This window comes from Staurois parvus, unplaced genomic scaffold, assembly GCF_062004578.1.
Source record: "Staurois parvus isolate SC_StPar_1 unplaced genomic scaffold, SC_StPar_1.0 ptg000018l, whole genome shotgun sequence".
Taxonomy (NCBI): domain Eukaryota; kingdom Metazoa; phylum Chordata; class Amphibia; order Anura; family Ranidae; genus Staurois; species Staurois parvus.
In genome coordinates, this window is record NW_028317814.1 from 17,350,948 (window position 1) to 17,364,349 (window position 13,402).

Consider the following 13,402-nt stretch of genomic DNA (forward strand, 5'->3'; position numbering starts at 1 on the left):
ACGTAGTGCGGATTGGACAGAGTTGTTCTTTTGTGATGTGCCTTTGACTCTATTGTCGTTTTGTGAGTACAATACCTACTTTTATCATTTATTAAATACGTTTTTTAAGGTAATGCACTAGGCTGTTGCGCCCCCTGTTTGGTTTTTTTCTCTATTCAGTACATTTGGACTTCCCTGGTCTTTTGAGGGCAGCAAGGCGTGCATATTCCAGGACATTTGTGATGTGGTCCTAATCTATACTGAGTCCATCCCTAAGCGCAGGAGTATTTGGGTTTGCTGTTTCTTTGCCCCAATTTACCAACTAACGTACCAAGTACACATAGTTGATAGAATTAAACATATATTTATTAGCACTTTCAATTAAAGTGATTTTAACCACTTGCCCTCCAGAGGATTTCCCTCCCTTCCTGACTAGGCCATTTTTTGCAATACGGCGCTGCATTACTTTAACTGACAATTGCATGGTCATGCAACGCTGCACCCAAATGAAATGTATGTCCTTTTTCCCCACAAATAGAGCTTTCTTTTGGTGGTATTTGATTACCTGAGCGGTTTTTAATTTTTTGCGCTGTAAATAAAAAAAACACAGGCAATTTTGAGAATAAAACAATATTTTTTACTTTTTGCTATTAAAAAAGTCCAGTAAAAAAATTTAAAAAATCAAATTTCATCATAAGTTTAGGCCAAAATGTATTCTGCTACATGTCTTTGCTAAAAAAAATCCCAATACGTGTAAATTAATTGGTTTACATGAAAGTTGTACTATTTACAAATGGTGGTATATATACTTTTTATATATATATATATATTTTTTTTTTTGGCGGCGATCAACAACTTATAGCGGGGCTGCAGCGGGCATTCTGTCACGGGGGGAAACTTACTTCTTGTCACTGACATCCCCAGTGACACCAACACAGTGATCAATGCTAATAAAAAGCACTGACACTCTACTAATGGCACTGGGCCGGAAGGGGTTAACATCTGGGGCGATCAAAGGGTTAACTGTGTGCTCTTTCACAGTATGCTGTGTGTGTTCTTTACTGTAAGCACACTGCTTTGTATGGCTCTGCTATGCAGAGCCATACAAACGAGTGTGCGGGAGATGACAGGGGAGAGATCTGTATTGTTTATACTCAGGTCTCTCCCCAATTGGAGATACTCGGCGATCACTGGGTGCTGGTGAGTAATCACCGGCTGGGACCCGGTGATTGACAGCCAAGGCCACAAACAGCGGCATGGGTAGGGCACGCACCCCCTACCTGGAACTGCAAAATCACGTATATATATATATATATACACATATATATGTGTGTGATTTTGCTCAACCGTGCCACCCTGTAGCAGTATTTCTGCTATAGGGTGGTGCGGAACTGGTTACACAATAAGAAAACATGCTATAGATCAAGGACTAATCAACACAAAGGGCACAGTATGGGGGGGAAGGGGGGGGCAGAAGGGCACAGTATAGGGGGGGGGTCAGCATTGTACAATACTGGGATCTGGAGGGCACATCCCAGGTTTTGGGATGCTGCCTGAGCCATCCTGGGACCGCTTAGTAAAAAGAGTGACTGTCCCAGCAAATCCGGGACAGTTGACAAATATAATGTAATGCAAGATTATCCTGGGACTCCCAGGCACTTGGGGCTCCTGGGCAGTGCCCATGCATTAAGACAGCCCTTACATACAATGCTACATACATGAAATGCTTGAGTGAATGCTAAGTTTGGTGGAACCCAGAAGTAAGCTGTAATTGTCCAGCCAATCAGCTGCAGAAGGGAGATTCCCCACCCTATATCTGCACTTACAAGGGGTGGGGATGCCTGTGACATCATTAACCTAACATGACCTCATAAATTATATTGACCTAGTATGGCCATGAGGCCGTGTTAGATCAATGATGTCATTAGCTTCTCTGTCCATTTTTTTTGTATGTGCAGGTTGTATGTGGGAAATTGGGCTGGCACTAGTAGCTGCTTCTAAGTTCAGGCCAAACCCAATCTCATCTATAACCACCATTAGGCATTGCCTCTGCCTTGTAATCTTCCTACTTTGCTCCGATGAGATCTTCTATTCTCTCTCTTTCATTATGGAGCCCCTCTGACCCTGTACAGGTAGGTTAATGGGCATTGTATTCTGATAGTTACTTCCATTTCCCAACTTATTAATTTGACAGAAGTCAATCTAATGATCCACTCCTGTTGAACAGGGATGGCCACACACTGATCGATATTCATACGGTTCAGCTGGGATCCGCCTATGACCAGCTTTTTTCAAAGGTCTTCTCCAAAAGCTAATAAGAACAGCAGAGTGTACATTTATGTATAAAATCAAGGTCTGTGTCCCTCATATAGTATTTTCTCCCCTTTTTTCCTACAGTGCACCAACAATGGGACGCAGTGCAGCTATCGTAATTTTACAAGTGGTGTTCATGCTATAAAAGAATGGTACCTGCTTCAGTTTTCCAACATCTTTTCCCAAATACCAGAAGATGAAAAGATTAAAATGGGATACCAGGCAGAGGACATGATTCTCACCTGCATGTTTGGAGGACATGCGTGCAGTTACAGGTACGAAATGTGAGGGAGCCAAGAAAATACTGGTTGGGTAACACTAGTAAAGTTATTCAATTCGAGAGATCACCCCATTTGGGAGGGAGGAAGATTGGATGAGTTGGGTAAATTACAGGGCTTTGAAGGCTGCTCCTCTAGAGGTGTTCTTTATATACACCAGCTATACAAGGATAATCAGCTAAAATCCTTTACGGATTTACAGGAGGAATTTAATATCCCTACTTGTAGATTTTTTCAGTATCTTCAGTTACGTCATGCACCAACTGTTCAAGGCAGGTTGACAGTCCTTTTGCTGATTCAACCCCACTCATTGATCATTCAGCTTCTACTACTACTACGTAGACATGTGCAAAATGAAAAAAATAGTTTTGTTTCATTTTGATTCATTATTTAACTAATCAAAATTTTGAACGGATTTCAAAATAATTCAAACAAATTTGAAAACAATTCTAATGGATTTGATAATAATTCTAAGGTTACAATATATAGTCCACAGTCCATATGTGTTTATGATGGTATATGGGCTATACAAGGACGGACTGACAACTCATGGGGCCCCCGGACAATAGGGGATCATGGGGCCCCAGTGTCCTTGCCCAAACTCAAAAATGCCTATCAAAAAGGTACCAGGGGCATCTCATGGGGCCCCCTACTGACCCTGGGCCCTGGGCAGTGCCCGAGTTTCCAAACGTTCAGTCCGCCCCTGGGGCTAAATGAAGAGTTGCATGACCATATTGGAAATTTCTATTTCAACCAAAATTTCTTTGTTGATCAATACTTACGACACCATAGTGCAGCTCAAAATGTTTTGTAAAATATTTTAGTCTTTTCTAATCTATTATTTTCTATTCTATTCTAATGTATTCTGTTTGAATTCAAATCCATTCTATTCAAAATTTGAATTACAGAAGGCAGTTATATTGTTTCTATTTTATTCTACTCTATTGTTTTTCTATACTATTCTATTCTATGATTATCTCTTCTAATCTTTTCTACTCTTTCTATTCTATTCTTTGATTTTCTATTCTAATATATTCTACTCTAATCAATTCTATTCTATTCCTTTATTTTCTGTTCTATTTTGCTCTGTTTTACTTTATTATTTTCTATTCAATTCTTTGATTTTATATTCTAATCTTTTCTATTCTATTCTAATTGATTCTATGCTTTTCTTATTCCTTTATTTTCTATTCTATTTTGTTCTGTTTTACACTATTATTTTCTACTGTATTCTGTTCTATTCTTTTATTTTCTGTTCTGTTTTATTTATTTATTTACTGCCACTGTACTGTATTCTGTTCTATTCTTTTATTTTCTGTTCTGTTTTATTTATTTATTTACTGCCACTGTGAGCAGAGAGTGGTGACTGTCAGTCACCGCTTTCTGCTCTCCCCCCCCCCCCCCTTCCCGTGCTCAGTGAAGCGCTGGGCTGTGGAGGGGGAACAAGCAGCTGGTTCAGGTTATCAGCTGATAGGCTGAGCCTGGTCCCACTCCAGACTTTGGGGTGGATCACAACTCAGGGTCTCTCCCCAGCATGGACTGGATGAGTGACATCAGCTGACAGTGGGCTTCAGGTCATAGGAGTGCAGAATGAACTGCACTCCTATGACCCACAGGAGAAGTACAGCCAAAAGAGCTTTGGCCGTACTTCTCCTTTAGGAAAAAGGGGTGTCAATGGGCAAAGTATAGACATTGCAATATTACATGTAGTGACAAATTCTCTTTTTTAAATTCTGACAGCAGGCAAATCAAGGTTCTGTAGAAGTGTTTTGTTTTTTTTTGTGGAAACCTAGGACTTACCCGGTGTGACTGAAACGTTGATGAAAATTCTCAGACTGAGTGTATAGTTGAAACTGGTTTTCTCTAGATTTTTATTACCACTTTAGATAGAGAATCTGTTTTAAAAATGTAAATATGACTTATTTACTTTGAAGGTGGAATACACCCACACTACATTGAATGTTAAATATTGTATGGTTCCATACAAATCATGTTTATTGCAGAAACCTTCATTGTTTTTACTGCAGCAGTTTAAAGCTTATCCAAACCTACTAACACAACTAAACTCAAGATGGGTATAGGGAATGAAAGGCAAAAGTGGTAAAAACTTGTAGTAGGAAATAGAAAAATAAAAATCATTGCTCTCTTTTTCAGAAATTTCACCCATATTTTCCACCAAGATTATGGAAATTGTTACATCTTTAACTGGGGTCAAGAAGGTCAGGAGCTGCTGGAATCTGCAAACCCGGGAGCTGATTTTGGTATGACTTTGCTGTGAACGTCAGTGTATTAACCAATACATTATCAGGCTGAGATGAAAGAAAAATGTAGCCATGACACCCTGGGAAAGACGTGCAGCTGGCATAGATCTTAATGCCACCCAAAGTTCCCACAGCTCTAGAAGAACCTCAGTACATCAAGTGCCTCATTGGGAATGGGGTTAAGGTGGTACCCACATGGAAGAAAAAAATATTTGAAATATATTTAAAAAATATTCTTCCCAAATATATTGACATATACTATTTGAAATACTACAATTTGGGCCGTATTCAATATATTTCAAAATATATTTAAAAAAACATATACATATATACTGCATGTTGAAATGCATTTTTATTACAAAATATATGACACATTTTTTTAAAAATACATTTCAAATGTACCGTCTGTCTTTAAAAATGCAAATCTACATTTTTGGAATGCATTTAAAAATATATGTAAAAATATATGTTAAAATTACTTTTTAAAGGTTAAAAAAAATTTGAAGAATATATTTTAAAAATAAATTTTTTCATATATGTTTACGTATATTTTTAAATGCATTCCAAAAATGTAGATTTGTATTTTTAAAGACATAAAGTATAATTGAAATGTATTTTTAAAAATAGTTTTTATATATTTTGTAATAAAAACGCTATATATATATATATATATATATATATATATATATATATTGAAATATATTGAATATGGCCAAAATTGTAGTATTTCAAATATATTTTTCTTCCATATGGGTAGCTACAGTAATCAGCATCATAACCTTCACTCCAATGTGGCTCACTCCCAGCTGTATATAAAGTACCAGACTGAGACCACTCTATCCCTTTTTTTTACATTTTGGATAGAATAGGGAAGAGTCCCCCTCTTCATTAGTCCTGGAGATCATTGTTACTGGGACTGAAAGTGAGGGAAATTTAAAAAAAATGTAAGTTATCACCAGAACAATAATAGAGGAGACACCTTTCAGCAGGGACATTTATTTTGGTGATGGAGAGGATTTCTCACACTATGGGAAATTTCCCCTTGCTTCATGTTGTAGCGGACAGACAGCAAAGGATAGTCTTCTCAATGAGAAACGTAGCAAAAAAAAAGGAGAAAACCTGGCAGGTGTTTCAACTCTTCCCTGCTCTATCCAATACTAAAAAACTTTGGTTTTATATATATTTTATTTATTTCTTTAAGTCTATCTGTTGAAGCCCAACTGAACACTTTCTTTTTATTCCTGAATTGCAGTCAGGTTGCATTTCCAGTATAAATATGGGCCTCTTTTACATGTTTTAACTGCTAAGGGATGCAGCAAAGGTTCATATACCCTGGGCTGGCAGCACATTGAAGAGTTGGACTAGGGTCCTCTCACACAAGGCAGTGGCCCGGTGCTCCACCAACCCAACATGCCACTACACTGCTCCAATAAACAGAGCTCTCACTCCCAGGATAGCATGATTGATTGAAGTGGTGTTTTGGGGAGGTGGTGTTGGACTGCTGAAGAGCCAGGCTGCCTCCTCGATTGTGAAAACAGAGGTCCGACTCTCCTGTGTGGTGCCAGCACAGGGTTTTTTAACCCTCGATGTATCACTTCGTCAAGAAAAAAAGTAAGAGTTCCATATTTAATATTGCATATGCAGCCTGAGTGCATTACACATTAGATTTTAATAATCCCAGTCTTGCTGGGATGGGTAATAATGGAGCTGAAATACCTTACTACGGGTTCCTCCATCTGACCTCCAAATCACTACTTTAGTGGTGACGTGGAGGTCGGAAGGCGGAACCAGTGAGAACTGCGGAGGACCAAAGAGATTGACAATCCCAGAAGTGTCATTTTTTCAGCGGCCTTCATGGGACGAATTCATAAAATTGCTTGGTGGCATGGGTAGTGGAAGAAGTATTTAATTACTAATCATTCTGGTTATCTGTTTCTACATTTACACTTACCCACTTGAGCTCCAGAAGGTTTTACCCTCCTTCATGACCAGGCCATTTTTTCCTATTTAGCACTGCGCTACTTTAACTTGAAATTGCACGGTCATGCAACACTGTACCCAAATTAAATTTTTATCATTTGTTTTCATACAAATAGAAAATTCTTTTTGTGGTATTTGATCACTGGGCTTTTAATTTTCTATGTGATATAAATGAAAAAAGAACAAAAATTCTGAAAAAAACAATATTTTTTCTTTTCTACTATAAAACATATCCAATTAAAAAAGAAACGAATTTCTTCATAAATTTTGGCCAAAATTTTGCTACATGTCTTTGGTAGAAAATTTTTTTTTAGGGCAATCATGGGGTTAATTGTGTGTCCAGCAATGTATAATGTGTGTATTATGTGCTGCTTTTACTAAGACATCTCTTTGTTTTTCATCCCAATGAAGCAGTCAGTGACGTACCAGTACGTTGCTTTGCCTGCATGGGCCGCCTGTCTGCAGTACATTGCGGATGGATGGTTCAGAAGTGGATAATATATTGGAAAATAAACAGTTTATTCAGCATATAAAACACTAGGTGTATAGAACCAGGTAGCTACAAGGATGTGTTCTACAAAAGGCGGCACTAAAGAGGAAGCATATAATTGACACCCTGCCCCATGCTTAGATTTGTTCTAAATTAACCAAAACTGTACTGATTAACCCTTTCGCGGCCAGGTCCGTAAGGTGGAAGCGATCGGATGGCTATGCTGCCGCCCGATTGCTTCCACAGCTCCCAGTAGCGTCCCCCACGTGTGCTGCCATCATGTATTCCAGGCTCCGTTTTCCCATCTGCGGGCCCCATGCTGACATGGTGCTGGCGGGTGGGTCCACGTCTTGCTGTGACCCGGAAAGCGGCATGTATTATGTCACTTTCGGGTCACCGCTGTCACTTTTCCATAGAATAGCCAAAGGGAAATATATTGTAATACAATCTGCATTGTAATATATCCAGTGGAGCTCCGAGGAGACATGTTTCTCAATAAAGAGAACCTGTCACCTAAAAATCATCACATAGGGGACTTTGTGTCTCCTATGTGATGAAAAAAAAGTTAAGCAAAAACATTTGTTTTTTGCAAAAAAATAAAGTTACACCCAAGCACATAACATCCTCCCCCCAAAAATATTGAGTTCCCTCACCCCTACAGATATGCACATATGAACATACACACACGCATCGTGGGTACCTATGCGTGAAAACGTCAATTGTGATACACATGTTACATATCATTGTACATACCAAGTTAAGAGCAATATTTCTAACACAAGACCTCCTCCGTAACACTAAACTGATGACCTGTAGGGGTCTTTGAAGTGTCGCTTAAAGAAAACATAGGTTACTGAAGTTTGTCGCCATTTCACAGGCGAACGCAAATTTAAAGTTTGACATGTTGGGTATCTATTTGCTTGGTGCAACCTCATCTTTTATATTTTACCAAAAATGTGGGTAATGTATTGCGTTTGTTTGCCCTAAAATTCATTTTAATGTATTTTGTTACTGAAATTTTGCATTTGCTAGACCTTTGCAGTATTATCATGTTACATACAAAATTGGAACTACCACTATTTTATTCTTTAGGGTGTCTGCTTACAGAAAATATATAATGTTTGGGGGTTTTGTGTAATCTTCAGGCCTAGACATGTGTGCAAAAATGCAAAACCAGCTCTGGCAGTGAAAGGGTTAAACATATTTTAGCCTTATAGTTATGTTTATTTCCCTATAATAAATGATGATGGAATCATTGATAATACCAATAAGGCAAGGCAGCTAAACACTTGGGTGTCACCTCTGAATCGGAAAGATCACCACGTGCTTGATACTTACATATAAATTGTTGTGTTATCCAGAAGATGACTCATAAAGATAGTAATTCACTGGTAAAAAATTACAGACCTATGAAAATGTACTATGTAAGCTACACAAGAAGATAGAAGACTTCACATGATTGCGGAATCAGTTAGGAAAAAGGGAGTTTTATGTTTTGGATTTTTTTTAAACTAATGGACTCGTTGGGGAAGAGAGTCAAAGGGTGGGGGAGAAATAGGAGTTTAGTTTGAAGAAAGCTGCTGTTGAAGCGTTTCCTTCCCTTGCTTCCTGATGAAAAGGTTGTTCTTGGGACAGAAAGTGAAGAAAAAGTATGTAAAACAGAGCCCAGGATAGCTGTAAAAACCTAAACTATCATAAAAAAAAAAAAAGTTCTCAGACTATCCAAAACGAAAAAAATTGGCTGTAAATACACTTTGATACACTAGACCAGGGGTCAGCAACCAGTAGATCTTGACTAGATAACTGGTGGATCATGGTCAGGGCTTGCTGACCCGCGATCCCAGAGCATCAAGTGGAGTGCAATGCAGAGGAACTACTTGTAAAGTTGGAGCTGTAGTAGGGAGCAAGAGCCACATAAGCTGATACCTCATCTGTAGTACTGGCTCCTATGCCCTGTCATGGTTGGTGGGTGTAGCACCTGCCAAACATGACCCATTCAAGTGAATGAGGCCACTCTGCAAGTGCCTTGAAACCATGTGCAATACAGCAAACAAGGGGTAAACAGGCAGTGGTGTGTTGCTTTCTCACCACCTGCTTTAACCCCTTGGACCCCACAGAAGCATGCAGTTGCAGAGTGACCCTATTTACTTGAATGAGTCTCGACTGACAGGCGGTAGCACCTACCAAAAGTAACAGGGGGTGTAATTCCTGCTGCGCCATGTGTACTCCTTTGACTGCTCCCTCAGAAGCTAAAGGGGGTAGGGATTGGGAGTGGGAAAACCACGACTCAACCACCCCCCAACTTTACATGTGAATGAGCCCTAAGCGTGCTATTGCCAGATGCAACTAAGGGCTCATTCACAAGTACAGTGGACACTGCTGCTCCTCTGCAAAGCAATCCGAGTGTGTTTACAGGTGGTGAGGAGGTGGTATGTTGTCTCCTCAACACCTGATTTAAACCCATGATTGCCGTGTAAAGTATGTGATTGGGACACAATAGTACTGCCATTAGAGGTTTAAATCAGGTGGGAGGAGGTGACATTGGCTGACATCGTGTCAGGTGATCTTTGACTTCTCCCATGTTGTTCAGATAGATACCCCTGCACTAGAAGGAAGACATTTTTTGAATATAAGGCAAAGCTGTGTGAATAATGTATAAAGTTCAATGATGAATGCCATAATGTTCATCATATATGAAAGGAAGGTCGTGCTCAAAACCAACATTTGTTCCGTTTCAAATATTCTGAAAATGTATTTTTTTTTATGATTCAGATTATTCAACAGCTATTATATGTAGCAGATTAGACCCTCATAATGGCAAAACAGTTTTTTCTCTGTGGCTTCCCAGCTTAGGACAAACACCTTTCTCTGTCTGCAAAAAGCAACACCTATGCCAGTATGGCTAATTGTTTTTTGGGTTTTACTTGAGGCTGCATCCCTATAAGCCAGGGGTCTCCAAACTTTTAATTCAAAGTGCCAGCTTACTGTATCTCAGACTTTAGGGGGGCCGAATTGTGGTCAGTAAGGGTAGAAAATGTCCCAGGCCCAGCAGCAGTGAGAATAAACATGGCCTCAGGGTTGGTGGTCAGTAAAAGGAAGAGTATTGCCTCATCATTGGTATTAGTGGAAGGAATAGTATTCCATCATTGGTATCAGGAGAAGAAATAGTACACCATTGTTGGTGTCAGTGGGAGGAATAGTGCCTTATATCATTCAGAGGAATATTGCCCCAAGGACAAATGGCCGCATTTGGCCCCCGGGCCACAGTTTGGAGACATCTGCTATAAGCCAATATAAAGTGAATCAGTGTTGCGCTACTCCGTAAATCATAATACTATAATACCATACCTCCGGCTGGGCTAGCTGCTTCCTCAGCCTCTACTTCACCAGCCTGGGAGGAAGTTTGTCAGTGTCAGGGCTCCAGGTATGACCAGAGGTGTGTGGACCGACACAGAGAAACACAGACTTCAGGTATAGCGTGTAACACAATATAATTTATTAAAGACAACACAAACATAAACGCAGTGCAAACAATCAAACTCAACACTTACATAAATATGTACAACCAGGTGCAATAAACCTTAAACTAATAGGTACCAGTGCAGTCAGGGCTGGAGAGGTGGAGCGGTCAGGCAGGCCAAGCCCACAGTACGGATTTCCTCAGGGCGCGGGGTCTAAGTCCCAGCCTGCTATTCACCAGGGCCCCTGATGGTGGGGATGGACTTGGTGCAGACTGGAACCAGGTCGCGACCCCTCAGTGCGTCCAGCTGTGGTAGAGAGTACTGGCAGGGGAGTGCAGGAACGGAGTCTGATGGGAAGAGGCAGGCAGACTTACTAGAGGTGATCCGTGCGGGATGGATGGATCGTCGGGTGAAGTAAGCGTAGTCAGACAGGCCGGGCCGGTATCGTGCGGGCAGCGTGGTACAGGAGGAGCAAGCAGAGAATGGTCGGGGTCACAAGCCAGGTTCAGCAGGTAGCGGGCAGCGCGGTACCGAGGATCAGGCAGAAGGATGGTCAGGCAAGCCAGGGGTTCAACAGGAGACGGTCAGCAGAGGTCAGGATCAAAGCAAGGTCAGCAACGAGGCAGGAACACAGGATACCAGGTACAGGGGCTCATGGGAAACATTCACCAAGGCCCTGATCACAGGCCTGGTCATTCCTTAAATACACCTCCTGCAATCAGCCCCAGGTGTTGGCTGACTACAGGAGTGAGCTTCTGGCTGCTGAGAGCACCCGCTGGTCAGCCCTGGTATTGCAGCCCACACAGCAGGTGAGTCCCACCACCAGTGCTGAGTCCATTCCTGACAAGGTTGCAGCCACATGGACTATCCCTGAGGGTGCAGTAAGTAACCCTTCATCAAACTCTGACTCCATCCCTGTTGGAGTACACAGAACTGACATTAAAAGATTTTATGTCAGCAATTGTCACCTGTAATATCTCTCTTACTAATCTAACCCAGGGATTCGGAGGCATGAGGGAAGATATTTCTTTAATCAGACAAGACTTATGCAACTTTGAGAAAGGGTTACTGCAGTGGAAGACAGAATTAGTGTGCTGGAGGACTCTGTTCATCCCTTGCTGCAATCTACTAAATCTACAGCTCAGAAGTTAGCTAGTCATGACTTTCATTTGGAGGACTTGGAAAATCGTTTACGCCGGAATAATGTTAGTATGGTGGGACTACCTGAAGGAATGGAGGGTAAGAATCCAGTGGACTTTGTGGAAAACTGGCTTAAAACTACATTTGGGGCTGAACATTTTACCCCTTTAGTTGCTATAGAGAGGACGCATAGAGTTCCATCTAAACCGCCACCAGCGGGAGCACCTCCTAGAACCTTTCTCATATGGATGTTTAATTATCAGGATTGAGACATCATTCTACAGAAGGCAAGACAGCGATGGTCTGTTTCTGAAGATGGCTCACAAATATTCTTCTTTCCTGATTTTTCGGTGGAAGTACAGCGCCAACGGACTAAGTATTCTGATGTGAAGAAAAGGATGCGCCAATTGGATCTTAGTTACTCCACGTTATATCCGGTTAGGCTGCAGGTAGTTGCTCATAGTACTACCCATTGTTTGTTTGATTCGCCAGCTGCAGCTGCTCAGTGGCTGAATGAATATAAGTGACCCGGTCGCTCTTCCAACCCACCTTGATGCCCAATGAAGATTATCTTCTGTTTCTTTCTGAAGTTCTGTGAAGCTCAGCCTAGACAGATGAATAGCATCATTGCAAATAGTGTTCCTGTTATTTTTTTTTTCACTTTTATTATGGTGACAACCTTTTTTTTCACTCTGGTTGGTATCTGGGCCTTGTACAGTGTCCAGTAAAGGCTCATTCATCACAGGTTCTCTTCCTGGTCACATGGCCCCCCAGGTTGTGGATCCTGCATGGAGCAAGTTATTTTACAGGTTGATTGTATTTTTCCTTGTTTTTGTGTTTTTCAGTTGTTTTCTCCTTTTTGATGACTCTTGGTTTGCAGTTTTTCCTGATCGTGCAAAATATTTGATTGTCTGTGCCAGAGATCGGTGCTATTCTCAGAGGTTTGCTCTCTGAAGAAGTAAGAGGCAGTCCCCTCAAAGCAGTGATTGTATATGTTCTGAACTCTCTCACTCTGTTGTATATCATGGGGTTTCCATTACACTTTTTTGGCTCCACTTGCTGGAGTAGGAAATTCTGTTACACCTTGATTTTTGCTGAACTGTTATGGGTACATTAACTGACGTTTTAATATCCTGGAATATGAGAGGACTTGGTGATCCCACCAAGTGACAAACTGTGTTTGCTACTTTGAAATGTCATTCTCCTTCTGTGCTCTGTTTTCAGGAGACCCACCTTTGTTCATATACTCTGAAATATTTGAAACGTACTACCTATGGTACTCAATATCATTTTACTTCATACCTGTTATTCTAAAGGGGTATCTATGTTAATAGCTAATGGGGTGGACTTCTCCTGCAGCCAGGTCCAGCGGGACATGACGGGGAGGTATATTTTTCTGTATTGTACATTGTTTAGGAAACCAGACTTAGTGGCTAACATCTTTATCCCTCCTCCCTACTCACCTGACATCCTTAGGGATTTTCTAAAGATTACTTCAGA

The 13,402-nt window shown here is 40.8% G+C and overlaps 1 protein-coding gene across 2 annotated transcripts in view; it reads left to right on the top strand.

The window, feature by feature from the left end:
- Positions 1-13,402, top strand: part of SCNN1B (sodium channel epithelial 1 subunit beta) — a 140,147-nt gene that overhangs the window by 58,114 nt on the left and 68,631 nt on the right. For both annotated transcript variants that reach the window (XM_089682776.1, XM_089682783.1), the window contains 2 exons: positions 2,377-2,567; positions 4,725-4,831. In XM_089682776.1, the coding sequence (XP_089538902.1) occupies positions 2,377-2,567; positions 4,725-4,831 (298 nt within the window). The remainder of the gene's footprint in view (positions 1-2,376; positions 2,568-4,724; positions 4,832-13,402) is intronic.